Source organism: Propithecus coquereli, unplaced genomic scaffold, assembly GCF_000956105.1.
Source record: "Propithecus coquereli isolate 6110/MARCELLA unplaced genomic scaffold, Pcoq_1.0 Scaffold676, whole genome shotgun sequence".
NCBI classification, from domain to species: Eukaryota; Metazoa; Chordata; class Mammalia; order Primates; family Indriidae; genus Propithecus; species Propithecus coquereli.
In genome coordinates, this window is record NW_012152796.1 from 48264 (window position 1) to 73107 (window position 24844).

General features: G+C 49.3%; 1 protein-coding gene across 12 annotated transcripts in view; it reads left to right on the top strand.

Moving 5' to 3' along the window:
* FAM193B (family with sequence similarity 193, member B) overlaps window positions 1-24004 on the top strand; it is a 32994-nt gene extending 8990 nt beyond the window's left edge. For 5 of the 12 annotated variants that reach the window (XM_012660712.1, XM_012660716.1, XM_012660714.1 and 2 more), the window contains 9 exons: window positions 6111-6353; window positions 7000-7234; window positions 8771-9155; window positions 11651-11852; window positions 12766-13005; window positions 19443-20463; window positions 20616-20691; window positions 21767-21864; window positions 23621-24004. In XM_012660712.1, the coding sequence (XP_012516166.1) occupies window positions 6111-6353; window positions 7000-7234; window positions 8771-9155; window positions 11651-11852; window positions 12766-13005; window positions 19443-20463; window positions 20616-20691; window positions 21767-21863 (2499 nt within the window). In that variant the 3' untranslated portion in view covers window position 21864; window positions 23621-24004. The remainder of the gene's footprint in view (window positions 1-6110; window positions 6354-6999; window positions 7235-8770; window positions 9156-11650; window positions 11853-12765; window positions 13006-19442; window positions 20464-20615; window positions 20692-21766; window positions 21865-23620) is intronic. The other 7 variants (XM_012660719.1, XM_012660720.1, XM_012660713.1 and 4 more) reach the window with 6 other exon arrangements.
* The last annotated feature ends 840 nt before the right edge of the window (window positions 24005-24844 follow it).

A 24844-nucleotide genomic window follows, 5' to 3' on the forward strand; every position in this document is an offset into this window, starting at 1 on the left:
GTGCCCGGCCATAAATAGCAATTTTTTAAATGAAAACTATATTTTCCAGAACAAAACAAAGTTAGAATGGTCTTGTTTTCATATTTGCAAATTTCTTTTTATCTGGCTTAATAGAATAAAACTGAATTCTCATATGTATTTCTGTATTCAGTCTGTTGCAATATGTTGTTTTGGTTGAAGTACATGAAGGAAATCCAGCTTCATACAGATGTATAGGTGGAAAAAGGAGGAGTGTTTTAGTAGCCTTCCCAGATGATTGTAGGTACTCTTCTTTGCAGTATGAAATTTGAGACCCTATAAATGACATCTTTATACTCATTTACATTAAAATCCATTGATCCGTGGAGCACTTTGAGTGAATCTTTTACCAGTGGGTTGATTTTGTAACATGATGCTTTGATCGTTCAGAAAATAGGTTCACTTAGTTTTGCAGATCTTCCACATGTTTTCCTATTTCTTCACAATACCAAAAGATAACGTTTATTATATCACCACTAATTTCATCAGAAAAGTCTTTAAGTATTGGGAAGCTGTCAAGCTCATGGTGGTGGATACAAGTTTTCTAAAGTTCTAATTTTTACTTGAAAGCTTGAATTTTATCATTGGCCACAAATACTTTTAGTTGTTTTCCTTGAAATGGCAGGCACATTTTGTTCATTTGTTCATTTTTTGAGAAAATGTCTGCCAGTACCAAAGTCTGAGTAACACATCAGTCAATCTTTCAAGTAAAAATGGTGTTCCATGAAAAAAGTGACCTCTTCCTTTGATTTTATCTCTTTATCCAGGAAGAGCTAGAATGCCCTAACTTAATGCTTCTCAAGCCAAGACAGAAAAGTCTTGGGCCTGGTCCAGGTAAGGGAGTAGAGATATTGGTTTTAATGGCTCCAGATGCCAGCCCCTGGGCCCTGAAGTGGCTGTGGTCTAGAGTTCACCTGGCCCTCTGTGGGGATGTGCACACTACAATGTGAATGCCACGTGAGTGGTCCCACCCTCCCTAAAGGTTCTGGTTTTGCTCAGAGGGTGAAGCAAAATTGTCTTGGAGCTTTTTCGAACAGATCCAAAATCTGCTCAGAAAATCCTCAGAACTTTTCTTCCTCTTCCCCATCTTTTGGCTAAGGCTGGACCTGTATCCTCAGAGGCTTTGAAATTTAACACATTGAGTGCCACACTAGGAAAAAAATTTTTTCCTTGGGGCCACGGTGTTTTATTACAAAAATAGAATAAAAACTTCAAAAACAAAATGATCCTTTCTAATTTAATGTAAAATTTGTTATTTTTTATTGTTTTCTGTGTGTGAGTTATATGCAACTTGAAAAATAGTTCACGCAGCTCCCGAAGTGAAGAGATGTGTGAGTTATATATGCTGCACGAAGCCCCAGGCTCAAAACTAGCCTGAGTTAAATACAACTCACTTGGCGGTTAATGTGTTAAACTGAAGTGAGCAGGAACAATCAGTTGCTGCCCAGGGCTGCTGGGTTTAAGAATCAGTTCCATCAGCCTTTGTGATGATGAAGAAAATGGTCAGGTGTTTCATTCCTTTGATAAACATTTACTGTTGTGTTCTTAATGTGGGAATGCTATGCCAGGTGCTAAAAATACAGCTTGAGAAGTTAGTTGAAAGTCAGGGTTGACTGACTCGTCAGGGAATAAGGGGGTCACGATTGTTAGAATTTGGAAAATGGCAGGAGATAGTAGTCAAAGGGAACTCTGAACCACAAGTTTTCCTCTGTCAAAGCCAAAATTTGAAGAAACAACGGTATTACTGACTAAATATAGCCTCTCCAGGGCTTGGGATTTTCACCAACCTCTGGGAGTTAAAGCAGAGATGAAAATGTCAGAGAGAAAAGTTCCCCTCTCCACAAAACACTGTGCCCAGGGGCAGGCATCAGGACCTAGGGTCAAGACATCAGCTTGGGGTTTGTCCCCTCGAACTTCCTGGCCCTGAGAGAAGGACTGAAGTATACTAAACTCAGAGGGGACAATGGATAAGCTATCTCCAGTGTAGACTTACTAAGAACAGAACAGCCAAGGTGCCTGGGTAATAGCTCGAGTGCCTACTGTCTGAATCCCGTTGTATCCGTTATGTCACTTAATCCTATGGGCAACTTTATGCAATGTAGCTTTTCAGGCCTTGTGTTTCTTCCTTTAATTGGGAAGACAGCCTGTCCTGTAAAGTCACTTCCATTTAATGGCTATTGTCATTTATTTTTGTACCAGTTTGGCTCTAGGGATAATCACATTATTCCCATTGATGGGGGGGTGCATCTCATTGTAATCCCTGAAGAAGCAGTCTTCCACTCTTCCACCCTTTAGATTGGAACCATTCTGGTGGAGGTCCAGGATGGAGAGATGGGCCTTTTGCTGTAGGAAGCAATAATTCCAAGCAGTGTCGTCCCAAGCTGCCTGCCAGCTCTGTCACAATGGGGACACCTAACAAATCTGATTTAGCTGCTACAAGCCCAGCTGAGCCTGTGCCCTGAGCTGGGCCCTGTGCTGCCCTGTGAGGCATCCAGACAGGAATCAGACCTGATGCTTGCCTTCTAGGAACACAGCCTAGCAGAAGAGACCCAAGTTGCGGATAAGTAAATATTAATAGAAAGCCCAAGTACTGTAACCAAGGTATACTGTACTAGAGGGATATGGGGGAGGAGAGGTGAATTAAAAGAGGGACTCTCCAAGAGAAAGCCTGGAGGAGGATGGATTTAAATTGGGCTTTTGAGACCTGCTCAGCTACTTATTAGTAAGCGGGAGAAGGAAGGAGGTTTTAAGGAGAGGACCCCCATTAGCAAAAGCATGAGGTAGGAAAGTACAGAGAATATTGGGAACTTAAGGAATGACTTCATGGGGTTGAGGGCAGAGATTGAGATTTCTAACAATTCACCTTAGATTCATCACATGTGAGAGACTCTCACATTCTTGCAAAATATAGAACCATTTATTGTTTCCCATCGCTCCCATCATGTTAATAATTAATACCATATATTGAGCAGTGTATATGTGCCTGGCACTGGACTAGGTGCTTTATTGTATGTAATTCTCACAGCCGGGCCGGGCACAGTGGCTCACATCTGTAATGCTAGTACTCAGAGAGGCCAAAGCGGGAGGATCACTTGAGGTTAGAAGTTCAAGACCAGCCTCAGCAAGAGCGAGACCCCATCTCTACTAAAAATAGAAAGAAATTAGCCAGGCAACTAAAATAGAAAAAAAAATTAGCTGGGCATGGTGGCACATGCCTGTAGTCCCAGCTACTTGGGAGGCTGAGGCAGAAGGATCACTTGAGCCCCCAGGAGTTTGAGGTTGCTGTGAGCTAGGCTGATACCATGGCACTCTAGCCCGGACAACAGAGCAAGACTCTGTCTCAAAAAAAATAAAAAACAATAATTCTCACAGCCAACCCTGCAAGTTAGGACTTAATCCCATTTTACAGATGAGCAAACAGGGGGTAAGTAGAACTTGCCCAGCATCATACAACTGGTAAGCGGTGGAGGCCCCGGTTAATGGCAAACACAGTATTCCCACTGTGCCCCGGCGCCTTCCCACAAGTGCTTTGGCACTAAGTAGAATCACATTAGTCACATGGTTAACTTAACAGAATTGTGTATTTACTTTTAAAATAAAACAAAAAACACTTATACATTGCCTTATACATTTGAATTCTTGGTCATACGTACAAAACCGTATATTGTCAACCCTCTGCATCTGTGGATTCAACCAATTGTGGATAGAAAATACTCATTAAAAAAATGGATGGCTGCATCTATACTGAGCATGTACAAGCTTCTTTTCTTGTTATTCCCTAAAAAATACAGTAAAACAACTATTTACATAGCATTTACATTATATTAAATATTATAAGCAATCTAGAGATTATGAGAATATGTACATAGGTTATGTGCAAATATTATACCATTTTATATCACAGACTTGAACATTTGCAGATTTTGGTATCCATGGGGGGTCCTGGAACCAATCTCCCATAGGTACCAAGGGATGACTGTGTATTGTACTTTATAGACCATATAAAGAATTTCAAGAATAGTTTTACTCATACAAGATTTTCAGCTTATGTAATGACTTAGAAACCTGGCACTCATGTGAAATAAAACTGTGTAGTAAAATTACATGTCCTGGTGTTTGCCTTAAGAATATGTTCACCAATGTGACAGGGAAAGGGACTTGGACATTGGCCTCACCTCCTCTACCTAGAGTTTCTTTTATGGCATCTTGTAGTGGTGGAAAGTCTCCTGGCTACACTCGTCAGAAAGATTTCCTTTGCCTTAGTTTCCCTGAACAACATCCTTCTCTATCAACTTTCCACCCCTTTGCATAAGAAGTTACTCACCATCCACAGGTTCCTTTTGCAGTGGCCATTTAGCAACTACCTTGCTTCATTGAAATGTTCCCTTGGCAGAGACTAATTTAGGCAGTATCTTTTGTGAGTTGCACATGTAAAATTTCTATCTCCCTAGTATTCTTTTCTGAGTTCCTTGTACTTCCAAGTACTCCAAAATGTTTCATTATGCTCCTGGTACTACCACTGGGTTCCTTTCTTTTTCAAGAAACCAGGGACCCAGGTCAGTTGTAATTATACATTACAGATTTAAGGATACCCTGGTGCCAGCTCATTGTGAGAAGGTGATTTCATGCAAGAAAGATGATGGCGTTGTTTTGTTGGTAGAATGAGGGATGATACCCTTATTATTCCTTTAGTCTTCCACAAGCACATGTTACCTAGCAGTGGGTAAGTTTGGACGGTATGTCAGTTAACTATTGTTGCATAACAAACCACCCCAAAACCTAGTGGCTTAAAACAGCACCATTTACTATTTCTCATGAGTCCATTGCTTGACTGGGTGTTTCTGCTGATTGAGCAGGCTTGGCTGATCTCAGTGGGGCTCACTCACATATTTCTGATCAGCAGGCTGATCAACTGGGAAAACTGTGCTTTCTCCACACGTCTCTCACGTCTCTCCGCAGCTAGCCTGGTCAGGCTTTCATGGCATGGCAGAGGTGCAAGAGTGAGCAAGCCCAGCCATGCAAGGAAGCAAGTGGAAATGCATACACACTTTTTAAGTTTATGGCTGGCATCTGGTTTCCTAACATCCCATTGGCCAAAGAAAGTGACATAGCCAAGCCCAGTGTCAGAGGGGGAGGGAATACAAAGTTGCAAGATATAGGAAAGCTGTTAACTGAGGACACTAAAGCAATCAGTCTTCTAGTGAGGGCCCTTTAGTGTGAAAGAAAAAACTTATTGGCTTATATTTCTGGGTCAAGTTTGTCCTAGAAGGGAAAAAAAAGCCAAAGTAATGACTGTGTATTGGGCCCATGCTATGGGCATGCACAGGGACAGGCACTATACCTGCTTATGCAGTGATCCTCACAACAACTCTGCAAGATAGGTAGGAATTGGAACTCAGAGAAGTTAAATAACTTGCTCAAGGTCATCCAGCTAATACATGGTCAGGCAGGGATTAGAATGTATATCTGTCTGACCCCAAAGCCCAGGATCTCCTCACCATACTCACTGCTTCTCAAGAGTACCAACCAGAACCTTACCTTCCCCCGACACAATTTTCAATAGAGGTGATGCTTTTTGACTGTACACACCCCTCCAAATTGTTGCTGTGACCCTAAAGGAATTGTGCAGCTCTGCAGAAAACCCACATGTTCTCCTAAACTCTCCGTTGTCCGAAAGCATTCTTTCCTTCCAGATGGGGATTGATCTGTAGGCTGCACAAGCAGCCCAAGAATTGTGGCCCCTCCCAGACATGCCAGAGAGGGAAAGACCGTCTTCTCTTTAACCTTTAAGATTTGGGGACACCAGGGCATTAGGATGTTTGAGCATGAGCTTTGGAGTTAGGCTCACTGGAGTTCAACCTCTATAACCTTGGGCAACTCATTTAACTTCTCAAAATCTGTTTCTTCATCTAAAAAAAAAGCGGGAATAAGAACACCTCATTTGCAGAGCTGTTACAAGGACTAAAATTATGTATGTAAAGTGCCTAACCCAGTGCCTGGCACGTAATAAGTGGCATTACTAATACTGTTACCATTATTTCTAAGAAGAGCCTTTCCCATCCTGGGAAACCCTGTTTCTGTCTATTGGGCAGGTCCCTCTCGCCTCCAGCCACTCTATGCAGACTTGCTGCCTGCTATGTCACCAGGAACGCAAAGGCTGGGAAGAAGGCTCTTCTCAAAATGGACTGGTGTTGCAGGGTGAGAAGCTGCCCCCTGACTTCATGCCAAAGCTCGTCAAGAATCTCCTAGGCGAGATGCCTTTATGGGTCTGCCAGAGTTGCCGAAAGAGCATGGAGGAAGATGAAAGGCAGACAGGTCGAGAACATGCAGTGGCGGTAGGTAACCACTGAAAGGGGTCCCTGAATGCAAGAGGGCTGCCTCCCCAGAGAAGTCAGCCTGCTCCTTCCCTGCCCTCAGGTGGCTCTCCTCAGGTAGCCCCTACGCCCAGGCACTGAGGCTGCTGGGCTGCACTGACACAGCATTAGCAGCTTGGGTTCAGATTTGGGGGAAGAAGGGAGAAACTTCTGGCAGCCCATTGGCCCCTCTGGATAGTTTCTGCAGAGGATGAGGGCCTGTTCGTAGGTACTGGTAGATGGTGGTCCTCCCCCTTTGTGTGAGCCTGCTGCCTTCAGCTCTGTGGCAGCCTTGTCGTCCCCTCCAGACCCTTTCTTTTGCCCAGGATCAGTTTAGCTTCCAGGCTCCTGACTGAAAGGCCCTTCCTCTCACTGGCAGCTCTTGCTATTCCCCACAGTTCACAGGCAGTCTGCTCCTGCCGCAGTCTCTGCACACTTCGTGTAGCTGGGAGCGTCACAGCCCCTGCCTGGTCCTCCTTTGTCCCTGACCTTGAGCTGTGCTGATTGTTCTGGCCGTGGCACAGGGGCCTGGAGGAGGAGGGCCTCCTTTGGGGTAAGCTCAGGCAGCAGAGGGTCAGCTCTGATGTTTGCATTTTGACCATGAACCTTTTTCTTTCCCCTTCTCCAGATCTCCTTGTCACATACATCCTGCAAATCGCAGTCTTGTGGGGGTGACTCTCATTCATCCTCGTCTTCCTCTTCATCGTCCTCGTCCTCGTCCTCCTCCTCCTGCCATGGGAACTCAGGGGACTGGGATCCCAGCTCCTTCCTGTCAGCACATAAGCTCTCGGGCCTCTGGAACTCCCCACACTCCAGTGGGGCCATGCCAGGCAGCTCACTTGGGAGTCCTCCTACCATCCCCGGTGAGTCTCCGAGCTCGGGAGAGAGCCAGGCCCTGTAAATGTAGACAGCTGTGTTTTCATATCCATTTTGTTCAAACAAATCATACGCTCAGTTACTAAAATAAGTAAAAGTGGAGCTGTTCTCATGGAAGCAGGGGCAGCCTGGACACTATAGAACTCCTTTCCTCAAGACTCTGAACAATAATACTGCCGGTAGAGAAAAATTTACCCCTCAAAGCTGTTACTGGCTCTCACAGTTGTTCCCATTGGATCCTAGAGGGGACCTGGTGAGCACTGTCTGAGTAGGAAGTGGCATCTGGGAGGACCCTCAGGGAAGTAGGACTTAGATCACCTGACATCTGACCCCTGCAACACCACAGAGGACCTAAGTGACCTTGTCTTTCTAGGCCTTGATTTCCCTACCTGAGGGATAGACATAAAAGCACTGTACTTATGTCTACAAGAGATTGGCAGTTCAAGCTGTGATGATATTAACCCATTTAGCAGCTGTATAAGTCTTCTTTAGACTCAGATAATTCTCAGAGACTCAGAGAAAAAACTTGTGGGCTATTGGTTTATTATGTAAATATGATTTACTGTCATACTTCTAAATGGAGGGGCTGAGTTCTTCAAAGTGGTGCTGCCCCCAGAATTATGAAAGTGGAACAGTACGTAACTCCATTTATCTTGGTACAGAAGCTAGAGAGCGTTGTCACAGCCTTTTCCCGCTTCTCTGAAATCTGGGCCCCCAGGAGTCTGGCATACCCTGGGCTGCTTTGGTCCCCATGGCCCAGAGGCAGAGCCTTGGCCTGCTGCTCCTTGGCTTCTGCAGACCCGCGCCAGGCCTCAGGAACACCTCTGAGCAGGCAGAACGCACAGCCCTGTTCATGTCAGACTCCATCACCCACACACCTGCCTCTCACATCATTCTGCCTTTCCCCAGGTGACCAGAGATTGATAACTTATAAATGTCACATAAGGAGACTAAAAAAAATTTTGCTGATATTTTAATATGTAAGTGTATTGACTCATATATATGCCACATCTTTCTCCAGCTAATATTAAAGTTATGGATCAGCTTGTGAGGTCCTTAAGAATCTAGGTTTCCAGTTTTTTTGTGCTAAAGTTTTGTTTAGGTATTGTGCCACTTTGGGTGGATCCTCAAATCCAGATGCTCCACTGGTCACCATAGAATAGGATACATTTAGGACCAGAGAAATTGTTAGGTTAGGAGAAATTGGTCAAAGTATGTCATCTTTACCGGTAAATTGACAAGGGTAATGAATAACGTCTACTTAGAGTGAGGGAAAAAAACAGCAGAGGTGTGGAGCCTTTGGGGGCCAGCATTTGTGGTGCTTTCTCCCTTGGGCCTGGGCTCTCCTCGAGCCTGTCCAGCCAAGCTGCTGCCCACAGAATCCTCTCCAGCTCCAGGGTCCCCTGTGCCGAGAGTCTGCCCTCTGGTCACAGCAAGTAGGATGTGGTGGCAGTCAGCCTCTGGGCTTTCCTTCCCAGGTCTGGGCTCCCATTCTGACCCCTTTCTCCTCCCTCCACCCACAGGTGAGGCTTTCCCCATCTTGGAGCACCACCAGCACTCAGACCTCACTGCTCCCCCTAACAGCCCCACCGGCCACCACCCACAGCCAGCATCTCTGATCCCATCTCACCCTGGCTCCTTTGGCTCCCTACCCCACCCACACCTGCTGCCTGCCACCCCGGCAGCACCTTTCCCTGCCCAGGCTTCAGAGTGCCCCGTTGCTGCCGCTGCCCCCCACACCCCAGGGCCGTGTCAGAGCCCCCACCTGCCCTCCACCAGCATGCCGCTCCTGAAGATGCCTCCGCCATTCTCAGGGTGCAGCCACCCCTGCAGCGGGCACTGCGGTGGGCACTGCAGCGGGCCTCTCCTCCCGCCACCGAGCTCTCAGCCACTCCCTAGCACTCACAGGTAAGTCCCAGCATGAAGGGCAAACTCCCTGCTCACTTGAACTTAGAGTTTTCGAAAACTTTAATGAGGATAACTTTGGGGTGTAAAGTAAAAGATAGACTATGGTTTTTGGGGGCTAGAGTGCAGTGGCGTCATCATAACTCACTGCAACTTCAAGCTCCTGGGCTCAAGCGATCCTCCTGCCTCAGTCTCCCAAAATGCTAGCATTACAGACATAAGCCACCACACCTGGCTTAGACTCTGGTTTTTTAAATTGTTTTTCCAATTATGAACAAAGTATGTATTTACTGTTTTTTTAAAAAACTTGGAACAATTAAGAATGTATAAAGAAAAAAACGTTCTCACAACCTAAAGATAAATTTCTACCACTGTGATATATTTTCTTCTTGATATTTCTGTATATAAATGACATAATTAGGTCCTTATTTGGCATACTTTTTCGTGTAGTAATGTTTTAACATTACATCATTTCCCCAGTAAAAATTCTTTGAAAAACTTTTCAATAGCCAAGTAATGTCTTACTGTATAGCTCTAGCATAATTTACTTTATCATTCCCCTATTCCTGGACATTGAGGCATTTCCAGTTTTCTAACCATGACAAATGAGGATGTAATAAGCATCCTTGCACCAGATTCTTTTTGAATGAGTAACTATGTCCTTTAGGGAGATTCCTAGGAGTAACTCTAAGTGCTGAGAAAGGTTATATTCATGTATGTTTGAAAGAATTCTTTGGAGAAGATCAATGTATATTTTTATATTACAAATCCGACCTGTGTTTATTATACATTTACATCTTCCCATTCTAGAATCCCACTGCCCTAAAGCAACCACTCTTGGCAGTTTTTTTCCCTCATGTGTCATTACACTCCGTGTTGATGGTGTCTATGCAGTTTACACCCTCTGGTTTTCACTTAGCATTACCTTGTCAGCACGTTATATTCCCGTGTGGTGTTCTGAGCCCACAGCTTTAAAGGCTGGAGAACATTGAACATAGTTCACTGTACTCCAGTTGTTGAACATTTAGTCATTCCAATATTTTAACATTATAAATAACATCTCTAAAGATGTCTGTGCTTAAAGCTTTTTTCTTCTTTTGGATTTTACTCCTTGAAACAGATTCCTCAGAATGAAAAAAAGTTCTCAGTTAAAGGGTGTTTGGTTTTTTGGTTTTTAAAGCTTTTTTCTTCTTTTGGATTTTACTCCTTGAAACAGATTCCTCAGAATGGAAAAAAGTTCTCAGTTAAAGGGTGTTTGGTTTTTTGGTTTTGGGGGTTTTTTTTTTTTTTTTGGAGTAGTGCTTTCCGAATTGATGTAACTACCATCAGTGAGTGCTAGTTTTTCCATATTCTCAGGAGCACTGAGTATTTTAATTTTTCTAAAATCAATTTCGCTAATGTAATAGATAAAGAACAGCCGACTTGGAATAAACTTCTATAAGCACCACTGATGATGATTCCTGCCGCTCTCCTTTTTTTCAATCCTTGCCATGGCTCAGTGTCCTTTCTAACAGCAGAGAAGGGCTGTGTTGGACTGGGCGTCCACATGGCTCCTTGAGCACTGTCCTTGCTCTCAGCTCCCCTGTGCCCTGGAGCCTCAGCATTGGGACCAGCCCCTGCAGCACTTCAGCTGCTGATGGCCCAGCTGAGGGCTGTGGTTCTTCCCAGCTCCAATTCTTGGACCTTTCAGGCCCATGTCTCATTCTGACCCTGGCAAAATATTCTGTGTAACAAGCTGCCCTTAGTGCTTCCCAAAGTCCAGAGGCAGAGTAGTACAATGAGCTTTGCACACAGAGAGACATGGGTTTGAGTCCTGGTCACCTGTTGAGCAGAGCAGTCAAGCACCCTGAGCCTCAGTCTCCAGCACTGCAAAATGGGGGCAATGACACTTATATTTTGCAGGACTTGGGATGGTCAGAAATAACATGCTGAATGCAGTACCTGTAGCTTTTATAGTCTGTGGCCCAGAAGACACTTGCTTTTTCTCAGCTCAGTGCCCTGTGGTTAAGGCAGCTCCACTCACTGCTGCAGAGCATTACTTGGTCATAAGGACTTTAGAAAGTGAAAGGAGACTGACGTCATTGACCCCCTGAATGTTCCAGGGGAGCCATCAGCCCACTGATCAGTTCACACCTGCTAATTGAGCACCTGTTGTGTGCATGGTTGTTATGCTATACCCTGAAACCCCAAAATAGAAGCAACAGTTCCTGCCTGAACAAACAGTAAACAGGGGGATGGAGAGAGGTGTACACAGTGCCCTGAGAAGAACATGCGGTGGGCATAAGCAGGGGAGGCATGGGGAAACCTTTCCAGAAGAGCAGCATTTGCGGTTGTGGTGGGCCCTGTTATTGTGAGAGGTGCTAATGTGACTGCCTCAGACCTCTGTGGAGTGAGGCAGGTGGCAGGTAGTTAGGGTGGCAGATGGATGCTTCATGGACTCCTGCTGTGACCTGCTCCTGCATCACCCTGCCTCACTTCCGGGCCTCTCTCCCTATCAGCAGAGACCCTGGGTGCAAGGGGCACAAGTTTGCACACAGTGGCCTGGCCTGCCAGCTGCCCCAGCCCTGCGAGGCAGATGAGGGGCTGGGTGAGGAAGAGGATAGCAGCTCCGAGCGAAGCTCCTGCACCTCGTCCTCCACCCACCAGAGAGACGGGAAGTTCTGCGACTGCTGCTACTGTGAGTTCTTCGGCCACAATGCGGTGAGTGAGCCTGCCAGGCCAGAGAGGGCTGGGGGCCAGCCAAGGTGAGCAGAAGGAGTGCCCTGCTCCCCCTCAGAGACCTCTTGCTCATGGTGCTAATCACCGCACTGGGACCGTGTGAGTCCTCGCACCTGCATCCGCTCGCCTGCTCCTCACAGCACATTTGTGAGGTAGGGGATTTTTTAACATTTTTCTACCTTTGCTCTTCTTGTGGTTTCTCTTAAGATTGACTTTTTTTCCTTAGGCAAAAGGAAAGGAAGTGGCAGAGAGAAAGCTATGATTCTGATGAGTATGTATACGTGTGTAATCCCAGAGAAGTGAACGCTTGGGCGTGATGAAGGCAGAGTGGAAGCAAAAAGGCTCTCAGTTCCCCAAGTGTGACAGCCAGCCGAGGGACAGGCCGTGAGCACAGACGGCGCCAGGAAGGAGGCTCAGATCAGAGTACATGCTGTCTCTGGACAGGGGGAGAAAGCAGTTCAGAAGTCTCATAAGGTGAAGAGGAAAGGATTGCTGGTTAGGGTAGAGCAGTTGAGGATAGAAGAAATGAAAGTAATTAAGTTGCTAGTCACCTTTGAGCTAGGGGTTATTATCCTCGTTTTAGAGATGACAAAATTGAGGCTCACAAAGACTCAGTGACTCGCCCAAGGTCATACAGCTTCCCAGTGCCGAGGCCCAGGCTCAAACTTGCTTTCCTGGCTCCCCAGTCAGTGTTTGCCCAGCTCTGCCCTGTTCCCTCCCATTCCCTTCACCCACCAGTTCAGAGCCTGGCTGAGGGTGAAGCCATTTGGCCTTGGTGGCTGATGGTAGAGAGAACAGTTGTCTCGCTTCTCACCACATACTTGGTGCCAGCGGGTGGGAGTGCTATGGGCCTCCCAGGCCCAGGGTGTAATGTCAGCACCTCCCCCTCCCCCAGCCACCCGCTGCCCCGACGAGTCGGAATTATACCGAGATCCGGGAGAAGCTCCGCTCAAGGCTGACCAGGCGGAAAGAGGAGCTGCCCATGAAGGGGGGCGCCCTGGGCGGGATCCCTGGGGAGCCCGCCGTGGACCACCGAGATGTGGATGAGCTGCTGGAATTCATCAACAGCACGGAGCCCAAAGTCCCCAACAGCGCCAGGGCCGCCAAGCGGGCCCGGCACAAGCTGAAAAAGAAGGTGGGTGTGGGGGGGAGCCCAGCTCTGCCACCTCTCCTCCCTGAGGAATCCCTCACCCCAAACCCCAAGACTTCTGGGGCGTGAATGGTGCTGGCTGTCAAAGTCCTCAGCTTGGCTCACTGTTCTGGGAAGGTCTGAAGGCGTTTGGGAGGCGTCAGGGTCAGGGAGCCTGGGGCACATGATTGGAGGAAAAACGTATCCTGGCCTCAGAAGCTGCTTGCTGGATTCCTCCAAGACAAGGACTTGCTTCAGTTGGTCATTTATTCATTCAGCAGATGCTTCTACAAGTACTGGCAGCCAAAGTATGACGCAGTTAAGTTCTCACCCAGGAGAAGCTCAGTCCAGTGGGGAGAGTGACACAAAACCGGACAAGCACGTTAGCATGTGACAGGTACCAAGATGAGGGAAGTCCCACATCCTGCCTGGAAATGGCTTTACAAGAGGCTGACTTGTGAGCTGAGACACAGGGAGTGAGTACAGATTCATCAGGAGGGTCCTCCTGCCAGCGGGCACAGCACATTCCCCAGCAGCTTGATGCAGCAAAACTGAGAACAGAAGAGTGGCAGGATGCACAGTGGGGTTGAGGGAGGGCCTCAGAGGCCTGCTGAAGAGCTTGGCTTTATCCTACAGGTAAGGAGAAGTCACTGGAGGGTTGTAATCAAAGAATGTACTCGGTCACATCTGTATTCTAAGACAGATGGCACTGTGGAAGGTAGACTGGAGGGGTGATACTTGAGGCAGGAAAACCTTGAGTTTGATACCTTAGGCAGGAAGTGATGGGAGAGATGATTGATGGTGGGGCCGGAGCAGAAGAGAGAGATTTTCAGAGGACGTGGAAGTGACGAGCCTTGGTGATCTGATGACAGAACAGGGAGATGGAGTCAGGGATGTGTCCCAGGTGTTGCTTAAAGACCAGAAGATGGTGGAGCCTTTCCCTGAGCCAGGATGGGATTTGCAGAAGACAGTGAACTCAGTTGAGGCATGTTGACTCAGAGGTTCCCATGAGACATGCAAGTGGAGATGGAGGTGTGGGGCTAGCAGTTGCAGCACAGAGATAGAATTGAAGCCATGGGAATGAACCATCGGGGCTGAGGATAGAACCCAGCAAGCTGTTTCCCAGCAGTCCTGCTGCCAAATGAGCCCCAGGGCTTGATAGCTTGTCCCCTGTGGCTTCGTTACCTCTTCGCCTGCCTACCCCCAGCTGCATCTGCACAGTGACACAGCATCCGAAGAGATTTGTGTTTAACAACCAGCTAGCTCCAGTTCCTGGGTGGTCAAACAGCCCTAGTGCTCTGGAAAGCAGAAGTGATTCTCCGTCTTTTTCCAGCCCAGTCGACAACCAGGATCCTTCTCCTGCAGCCTAAAGTAGTGAGCCAAGGGGTCGCACCACTGCCTTCAGAAAATGATCAGCACTTTCTTTCTCCTGTCTAGAGTTGCCCAGCCAGAGTGTTGAGTGGGCTGCAGGAGTCTCTCTGGCCTTTCCTGGCCTCTCAGGGCATTGATTCCCAATTAGGTCCCCAGAGAGCACACTCAGCAGTTCCCAGGGCTGATGTGCTTTTCATAAATCCGTGTGCTCAGACATCCCTTCTCCTTTACCGATAATGCTGTCTTCTGTCTCCTTTTCTTCCTGACAAACTTGCCCTCCAAGGTCAGTTCAGCTGTTGCCTCCTTTGCAGATGGTGTTGGCTAACTTCTTCCCCTGTGCTCCCACCACACCTCGCATGTCTCTCCGGCTTGCCATTGACCACACTGTGCTCACCCATCCCACAGCTTGCTGCACAGCTCCTGTGTGCCAGGCCCAGGCTAGAGGCCAGGGCACAGATGGAATCAGATAGCCCTGGCTTTCCAGACTTAGTCGTGGGGCTGTGTGCAGGACAGACATACACAGGCAGTTTCAGTGTCCTGTGATAGGTGATTATGGTCACTATCTATTTATACAGCAGCCTCTCCTCCCTAATGTCCTTCTACCTCCCGGACTTAACCACAATCTTACTGTCCACCAAACCCAGCTTCCCCCAGTAGCTGTCCAGTGATGACTGCTCATGCTCTCCCACCTCAAGAGGTAGATAGAGCCATATATCTTTCTGCTCCCTTATCCCACTGCCAGACTGCGACTCTCTTAGCTTTGTGTAAAAACCCCTACTCTGTCGTCTGCCACCTCCTGGCCACTCCTTTGTACCCACTGAAGACTGTCGCCTGCCCCTTTCTCTTTTTCCCAGCCAGCCCCTCATTCCCTCGCTTGAACTGAGGAAGCATTGCTAAGTATAGGTAAGAGAACGCACAAATTGACATAATGCTTTCTCTTTCTTCCTTGCCCCATTGCCCTTCCTTCACACCCACTTAAAAACTGCATCCCTGGTTTCTACCCCAGCCTGCCTCCCCCTATACATCTCGTGGGAAGCACATGATTGAATCTGCAGCACCCGGCCTTGTGAGCCCCCGCCTTGCCTGGCAGGCCTCATCACCTCCACTCACCACAGCCCCTTTGTCAGCCCTCCATTCTTCTCAAACCTCCAGGCCTTCCCAGCCCCATCTGATTTTTTGGCAAATAACCATACTTCCAGTTTCAATGAAGGAAAAGAAGCCATTGGACAGACATTCTTTTATTCTTCTTTTCTTTCCTTTTCTTTTCTTTTCTTTTCTTTTCTTTTCTTTTCTTTTCTTTTTCTCTCTCCTCTCTTCTCTTTTCTTTCTTTTCTTCTTTTCTTTTCTTTTCTTCCTTTCCTTTCCTTTCCTTTTCTTTTCTTTCTTTTCTTTTCTTCTTTTTTTTCTTCTTTTTTTTTTTGAGATAGCCTCACTCTATCACCAGGCTAGAGTGCAGTGGCATCGTCATAGCTCACTGCAACCTCAAACTCCTGGGCTCAAGCGATCCTCTTGCCTCAGCCTCCCTAGTAGCTGGGACCACAGGCGCACACCACCATACCCAGCTAATTTTTGTATTTTTTGTAGAGACAGGGTCTCACTCTTGCTCAGGCAGGTCTCGAACTCCTGACCTCAAGTGATCCTCCTGGCTTGGCCTCCCAGAGTTCTGGGATTACAGGCGTGAGCCTCTGCTCCCTCCGGTCAGCGTTAGCCTTCCTGCTCTGTAGCTCAGCCTCTCCTCCAGGCTGTTTCCCATCCACATTTCTATGTGCTCACTACTGTCTCTTTTTTGAAAGCAAACTGTCCCTCTCACACCCCCTCCAGTCCCTTTCCTCTCAGCATAGTCAAAGTTCTTGAAAAATGGTGTCTGTGTTCACTGTCTTCACTTCCCTTGTCAGCTCACTGCAGACTGTTTTCTACCTACACCCGCTCCACAGAGTCACAAAGGACTTTGTTGCCAAATCCGAGGCTGACTCTCCTGTTCCCATCTTGTTTGCTTACTAAGAGCATTTGACATTTTGTTTGCCTCCTTTTCAAACGTTGTCTTTGGCTGCTTTGTCCTCAGCCAAGCAGAGCCAGGGAAAGGGCAGCAGGAATGCCAAGTCCTCCAGATTTCTCACCGGCCTCTCTGACTTCCTTTCTGTCTCCTGGTGAGCTCCTCTTCCTCTACCCGACTCTCCCTCTTGAGGACATCTCCCTGGAAAAGAGAGAGATCACCTAAAAGGTCTAGATAGTGTTTCCTCCCTGCACTTCACATCGCTGCCTCCCACTGCTACAGGGCATCTCCTTAGGGATATCCTACAGGCACCTCAAACTCAGCACATCCCAAAATGAGCTTGTTATCTTTCTCCAAAAAGGCCTGCTCTTCCTTCTCCGTTGTCTGTCTAGTTAATGGCACCACAGTCCACCATGTTCCGGAATCAGAACCATGGGCACCATCCTGGGGCGTGCATCACAGTGACCGGAGCAGCGGACCTTGGAATTGGACCACGGTTTGAAGCTCAGCTCTGCCACACTTGCTGTATGACCTTGGGCAAATCACTTAATCTCTAAGCCTCAATTCCATCATCCACAAAATGAGAATAACAGAACCTAAGTCATGGTTATGGCGAGGATGAAATGAAGTGGTGCATGGAAATGTCAGTCAGAGTGCCTGGCACACTTGAGTGCTGGGTCGGTGGTAGCTGATATGGCAGCCATCGTGGTTGTCGGTGTTGTTTTCCTGACTCATTCTGTTTCCCCTCCTGTCACCTAAAGTCCTATCCATGCCACCTCCCCAATAGCTCAGACCAGTCTACTTCTCTGCACCCTACTGCCACTACTTTAAAGCCTTCAGTGGCTGAACATTGCTCTCAGAGTCAAACCCAGACTCTAGTGTGGCCTATAGGGCTCTTTGTGATCCAGCCTCTGCTTAGCTTGCCAGCTTCATCTCTCAGGCCTCTCCTTTCTGGCCTTCCTGCCCACCCACCCTGCCCACCCCCTCCCTCACCCCGTCTGGGCTCCAGCTGAGTGATTTACATTCCCTGAAGGTACTGTGCTTTCCCATTTCCGCACCTTCACACTTGCCCTTCCTTCTGTCTAGATAGTGCTTGCCTCACTTTCTCCAGGATGATCTCACTTACCCTTCAGTGCTTAGTGCTGATACTGTCTCCTCTGGGAAGCCTTCCCTGATGACCCAGTCTGAGTTAGGAATGCCTCCTCTAGGTTCTCAGAGCCCCCTGTGCTTTCTTCCATATAGTACTTGTCACTGTCACTCTACATGAAACAGCCTGTTGGCATGTCCGTCTCCTCCAGCATACTAATGTCAGCAAGGCAGAGACTGCTTCACACTCGGCTCAACTCCCAGAGCCCAGCCCATTGCTTCACAGAGTTGATGGTCAGTAAAGGGTTGTCAGACAGAGTTGAGAAACGTGGGAACTTCTGGAGATCATACCTGGGTGTATTGTCCTGACTCTGCCACTTACTAGCTGTGTAACCTTGAGCTAGTTCCTTATTCCTTCCAAAGTCAAGGTTCGTAATTTATAAATTGAGGATCATGATGCAACAAGGACAGCTGTAAGGATTAAATGAGACAACCTATGGAAAGTGCCAGGCTCATTGTACATAGTAGAAAATGTGCATTTCTGTGCTTTCTCCTTCTCTTGCTACCAAAGTGTATGTATGTGGTCCCATGTCATTCCTTCCACACCAGTAGTTTTCAGAACTTTTTGTATGTAATCACAAGAGTTTTTCCTGAAATCTTCCATGAAACCTCAATCTATAATAAACAGAAGCAGCAAAGTCATGCTGGCGCAGGGCGGAGTGAGGTGAAGGGCCCTCCAGTTCTCGTCCATCCCCATGGCCTCCATGCTCCATGCGCAATTAGAAACGCTGCTCCCGACAGCAGCTTCTCCCCTGAGCACCGCAGTGCCCAGGCCCAGCCTTCACACGCAGGGAAAGAGGCTCCACACAGACCCTCCCAGCTACCGCAGCAACCCTATGAGGTATAGGTATTTTTCTCCCTAATTTACAAACAGGGAAGGTAAGGTTCAGAGAGAGTAAGTGATTTGTCCAAGGTTCCACAGGAACAGCTGACCTTAGTCAGTTGTGGAGCCAGCGTTCACGAACGATGGGAGAATAGAGGCCTGCCCGCTGGGGTGCAGGGTCACTCTGAGTTGCCCGAGGTGGTGGCAAGCCCTCTTTTCTTTCTCTCCTTAGTTTCTTGTTCCTGTTTTTCCTCCTCCATCCCCAAATCAACTGGAAATTCATGAAGTGGTGGGCATCATCTAGCACTTGGTGCACCATCACCATCTCCTTCTCAAGGGTCTTGACATCTGTCTTCTGTGTCCCCCCAAAAGCCTTGTTGGCCTGCTGGTGCCTTGGGGTTGGGCGGAGAGGTGGGGGTGACTCAGAGCCCATAGACTTGCCTTTTGATTGTCTAGATCCAGGTCTCGCAAAGCTGACTAGCAGGGTCTAGCCTCTGAGCCTCCCCATCCTCACCTGGGCAAAGGGGCAGCTTCTACATCTGCTGTGAGGGCCCACTGTGGCTATGCACGGTATGCCATTGGGCACACTTTAGGTGTGGCCTTTCTGTGGGAACATTGCCCTCTTCAGTAATGCCCAGACCCAGCATCAGGAGGGCACAGGCATTCCAGCCACCCAGAGCCTCAGTCTCATCTACCATGGCAATCTCACAGCCCCATGTCTTCCTTCTGTGAGACCCCATAGCTTTTCCCCTACCACATACAGTATTAGAGAGACTGTCTCTCTGGTGGCCATCTGCCTCACATGTGTCCCCACGTTGGTATTCACTCCAGAATTATTGTCCCCGTTTGCATATGAGTCCTCTGAGGCTGATACTGGGGCTCTGGATGAACAAGCTATGAAAACCCTACCCCCTTGGATGTAACTGTCCCTCCACCTCCAGGACATGTACCTGTCTCATTGCATTTCATCCTCACTCCTGCAGGGTGGGTGAGCAGAGCAGGATTGTGAGGTTCTGCTTCCAGCAAGTTAGTGGCAAAGCTGGGCCCCAGGTGTCACATTGTGCCTGGTAGCTGACAAGCCCATGCTGAAACTGCCTCTTGTATTGGCAGGAAAAGGAGAAGGCCCAGTTGGCAACAGACACTCTAAAGCAGGTGAATAGTGTTTCTGGAAGCCGGGAGCCAAGGCCTGCCAGCGAGAGGCTCTTGGAGTGGCCTGACCAGGAACTGGATCGGGTCAACAGCTTCCTGAGCAGTCGTCTGCAGGAGATCAAGAACACTGTCAAGGACTCCATCCGTGCCAGCTTCAGTGTGTGTGAGCTCAGCATGGACAGCAATGGCTTCTCTAAGGAGGGGGCTTCTGAGCCCGAGCCCCAGAGTCTACCCCCCTCAAACCTCAGTGGCTCCTCAGAGCAGCGGCCTGACATCAACCTTGACCTGTCCCCTTTGACTTTGGGCTCCCCCCAGAACCACACGTTACAAGCTCCAGGCGAGCCAGTCCCACCATGGGCAGAAATGAAAGGCCCCCACCCACCATGGACAGAGGTGAGGGGCCCCCCTCCTGGTATCATCCCTGAGAATGGGCTAGTGAGGAGACTCAACACAGTGCCCAACCTGTCCCGGGTGATCTGGGTCAAGACACCCAAGCCAGGCAACCCTAGCTCTGAGGAGCCAAGTTCAAAGGAGGTCCCTAGTTGCAAGCAGGAGCTACCTGAGGCTGTGGCCTCAGGTGGGAAGCCACGGAAGGGCAAAAGACAGGGCAGTCAGACCAAGAAGAGCGAGGTGAGCCCGATCCCCGGGGTCCCGGCCAGCCTGGAGGCTCTCAGTGCTAAGGGCCACAGCCCTGGCCCCAAGCAGCCAGGCAAGGTCCCAGAGCCTCCCAAAGTGGGCACCTGTGGCGAGGCTGGAGTGGGGAGCCGGGGGAGCCGGCCAGGACCAGGTTGGTCTGGAAGCCCCAAAACTGAGAAGGAGAAGGGCAGCTCCTGGCGAAACTGGCCAGGCGAGGCCAAGGCACGGCCTCCGGAGCAGGAGTCTGTGCAGCCCCCAGGCCCAACAAGGCCACAAAGCTTGCCCCAGGGCAAGGGCCGCAGCCGCCGCAGCCGCAACAAGCAGGAGAAGCCGGCCTCCTCCTTGGGTGAGTGCATCAGGAACCAAGTGACTGACCCCCCACCCCAGCCAGGCCATGGGGTGGAGGGCAGTCCTCGTGTGTGGGCAGCACTGCCCCCAGAGCATGACCCCAAGAAGCCTAGAGGTGGGCACTGAGCCCTCCTGGCTGTGTCTTCCTAGACGATGTGTTCCTGCCCAAGGACATGGATGGGGTGGAGATGGATGAGACTGACCGAGAGGTGGAGTACTTCAAGAGGTAGGTGTGGGCTGCCTACTCTCCCACTTTCAGGAGACTCCAGGTTCTGCCCACGAACAAGCCTATATTGTGCCCTGGGCCTCAGAAAGTCATGCTTCCTTAGCCCTAGCCCTTCTGGGAGCCTCACTGCCCCTCAGGCCCTCTCCCATCAGTGTCTGCTGGAACCCAGGGCACCACAGGGCAGGACGGCGCATCTAGGAAGGTGCAAGGGACAGGGAGGAGGCATGTCAGGCCCCAAGAACTGGGACTTTTTCTGGCTTTATTTGCTTTGTTTATTCACTCACACTTTCTTGCTCTGCCTGGGCTGAACTCCGGGGACTGCAGTGAATCAAGCATAGACTAGACAGGGAGTCGGGACAGCAATAACCTGCAGCCTGGTGCTAAATGCTGTTAGAGGAGTTGAGGGCACAATGGCAGTGGGGGTGGGGGCAGGCCAGGAGGCCTTCCCAGAAGGGTGTGGTGATGGAGCTAAAACCTGAAGAATAAGAAACTTGGCCAGGTACAATGAAAAGGTATTTGTGACTGTGGGGCCAGTGTGTGCAAAGGTTTGAGGGTCAAAGAAACACAGCATACTGTTGGCCCTTTGTGTAGCCACTGGCTCTGCATCTGTGTGAGTTCAGCCAACCATCAATCGAAAATATTCAAAAACAAAACAGAACAACAATTTAAAAATGCAGTTATAACTATTTACATAGCATTTACATTGTATTGGTATTATAAGCAATCCAGAGACGGTTTAAAGTATATGGGAAGCATCTGCAGATTTTGATATCTGGCAGGGGGACAGTCCTAGACGCAGTCCCCTGCATATACCAAGGGATGGCTGTCCTTAGGAGAACAGAAGCCAGCCCACCACAGCTAGAGAGTGAAATAGGAGATGAGGAGGGGACTTGTGTCCCTAGGCAGTCATGCTGTCTTTATACGTTGTCCCCTGGGCTCACAGGCTGGGAGCCAGAGAGGGTGCAAAGCCAACCTGTTTTCTAAGTGATTGGGACACAGTGTCTAAAAGAGGGGTCCAGTGAGGAAGGGAGGAAACCTCTGATTGTGCTTCTACCACGTCTCCCAAATCCAACAGGTTCTGTTTGGATTCTGCAAAGCAAACTCGTCAGAAAGTTGCTGTGAACTGGACCAACTTTAGCCTCAAGAAAACCACTCCCAGCACAGCTCAGTGAGGTATAGAGACCCCAAGTGTTGCATGTACCCACTCCCTGTGCTCTACCACCTTCTGTGCCCCTGCCAGACCATTCTATGTTCTGGGGCACAGGGAGTTGGACGTTGGGCTTGGCAGTCCTGACCCCTACACATCCACAGTGACCACACAGTTGGCTACAGTCTCCAAAGGTCTAGGCCCCATTTCTTCTCCTGCAGCCACTTCAATAGGCCTCTGTTCTTCCATTACTCCTCCCTGGGCTAGGCCCTCCTGCTCATGCTCCTGAAGGGTCCCTTCCTGGACTGCCATCCCCTAGGGTATCACCATAGGGGCTCTACGTCTGTTACCAGCTGCCTTCCAAGGTACCCAGGCAGTGGCAGGCGCCATGGGATGGCCCCCACCCCAGCCATTATCAGGTGTCGAGGTAGAATTCCACTTGCCTGGCCCAGCTCCTCAATGCAGGCTACCAGGGTGCTTCCCAGCTGAAGCAATGTGAAAAGGGGCCAGCCTCAAGGGAAGTAGTGAGGGAACAGGCAAGCTGGACCAAGGCCTTGTAGGTCATTTAGGCATTGGCGGGAGCTCTCCCAAACAGGACAATTTCCATGAGGAAGTTGGTAGCCAAGCTGCCTCCTGGAAGAAGAGACAGATGGCTCTGGCCTCCCCTCCCAGCCACTTGCACAGGTCCTTTTGTCAAAATATTATGTATTGGGTGATGTTCTGGACTGGGAGCAGAAGACTGGGGAAGGCATTGGGCCAGGAACCCTGGTGCGGAAAAGAAGGGCAGCTAGGAGGCAGGCCTTGTGCTGGGCTGAGGCCTAGTGGCTATGCAGTTCTGTATCAACCCTGAGCTTCATCCCTGGGGCCAGGCCTTTTGTGGCTGGCAACCACACAGCTGCCCTCAAGGCAGTAGAAGGCTGGGCCAGATGGGCTGAGCTCATAAACGCCCGGACTCCCACTGTGTCCCCCACCTGTCGTCTTCCTCCCCTTTCCAGTGCCAGGGCAGCTCCTCTCTGGGCTGAGGCAGCAGACTTCCTGGTCCCATAGCTCCCCAGGGGCAGACCAGAAAGCCTGAAGCCAGGACAGCTTTCAAGGCTGGGGCTCCCTGTGGCACTCTTGTGCTGCCCTAGAGCCAGGACTGTCTTCTTCAGATTCACCTCAGCCCTCCTCTCCTCTGAGGGGGCTGGGCTCCCTGACCTTGACCAAACTGAGACATCCGTAGCCCCAAGGCATCTTCTAGAGCCAAAGTGCCTTCCTGCCTCTCTGCCACCTCAGGAGCCAGGAGGAGCAGGGACCTCAGGCACTTTATCTCTTGTCCCTACTGAGAGAAAAGTGTGGACTCTGCTCCCACAAGCTCAGTTCCACTGTCATCCCCATCCAGGAAACAAATCCAGCCATCTTTTCCCTCTCCCTCCTCTTGACCCTTTCTCACCTTTGCTGATCTCCAAAGCAGAGGTGTCCCTTCCTCCCTTCAAATAAGTGCTCTCCTTGACCCCCTCCACCCTGCTCTGGGCTGTAAGAGTGTGAGTGCCAGAGGGTGGGTGTTACTCAAGGGTTGTCCCACATGTTGACAGACCCCAGGACTGGGGCTCTGTCCCCCAACACGGTCCTAACCTTCACCCTCTGTTAGAGGTGATCCAAGGAATCTGCTTAGTGTTTTCAGCCCAGGGAACAAAAATAGCAGCCAGCTGCTCCTGCCTCCATGGGGACCCAGAGTCAGAATCGGGAGGCTGGGGCATGGGCTGTTGTTCACTGGGATCCTGCTGTTTTGTTCTTTCTCAGGCCCTGCCCAGAATGAGCTTTGTCAGGGCGTCCTGAGACCTCGACTGCCAGTTGAAAGTCTACACTTTGTCCCTCCATGTGCCCTGCCTGCCCGACCAAGACCCTCCCTGCTCCCCGCCATCCTTGACCAACCAAAAGCTGAACGGATGCCAGACTGTGCTGGGGCCCCTCAGGACCTCGGCAGAGCCGCTTCCTGGTGCTACGAAGCCTCCACACTCAGAGCCCAGGCACTGGGCTGGCCTGTGGGCCGGGGGCTGATGGTACTGCTGGCCCAAACTGCTCTCTTTGTGTTCGGTTTTTTGTTTTTATTTTATTTTTTTTCCAATTCTTTTGATACTGTGAAGATCTTTCATGCTGAAAGATAAAGCAACATTTGGACACAGAGTTGGTGTTTTGGTGATTTGCTGGTCTGGGTGGGGAGTAAGGCGAGGGATATACTCAGGCATGGGATCTGCCATTATTGAACATGTACTGTGCTTAAGCAGTTTGGCATCATTTCCACTTACTCCTTGCAGCAATCCTAAATGGTATTATCCCATTTTACAGACAGGGAAGACTTGCGTGAACTCAGTCTGGCCAATTAGGGTTGAGCACAGACCTGTATGACTCTGACATCCGTGCCCTTTCCTCCCATTGGGAGGACTTTGGTATGTGAGCCTGGAACAGCCCCTACCCTGCTCTGTGTCTGTTTCCTCCTCTGCAAGATGGGTGAGTTGGAGGGGCTGGACTTGGTCTCTGTGCATCTGGATGTGAGAAGAGTCTAGGAAAGCCCTGAGGCCTCTGTGGACTGTGCACCTGAAGCCTGCGCTGTTGAGGTTTCTCACACTGACAATGTAGTCAGGGGAAGTTGGGGGTAAATTGAGTGTTTTATAAATTAGATCTTATTTTCCAATGGGAATGGGACATGTAGCCGAAGTCTTAAAAGTTAAGAGGATAATGAACTCTTCTGTAAAGTAAAGCAAACTACCTCATCCCCCCAATGGGATGTTCTGTAAATTCAGGTTTTAATATAATGGGTTTGCTAAAAATGCCCCACACATAATTGTGTCCAAACTCCTTACCCACAATGTAGTTTTCTCTACCAGAACCAACTCTTAACTTGAGCTTATGTGGGGAGCACCCTGTCTGGAGACAATGGCCACATAGTCACTAAGAGCCATGTGTGGATGGAGTGAGCAGAATCAAACCCTGGCTCCCTCCCCCGCCAGGTTGAGCCCTGGCATG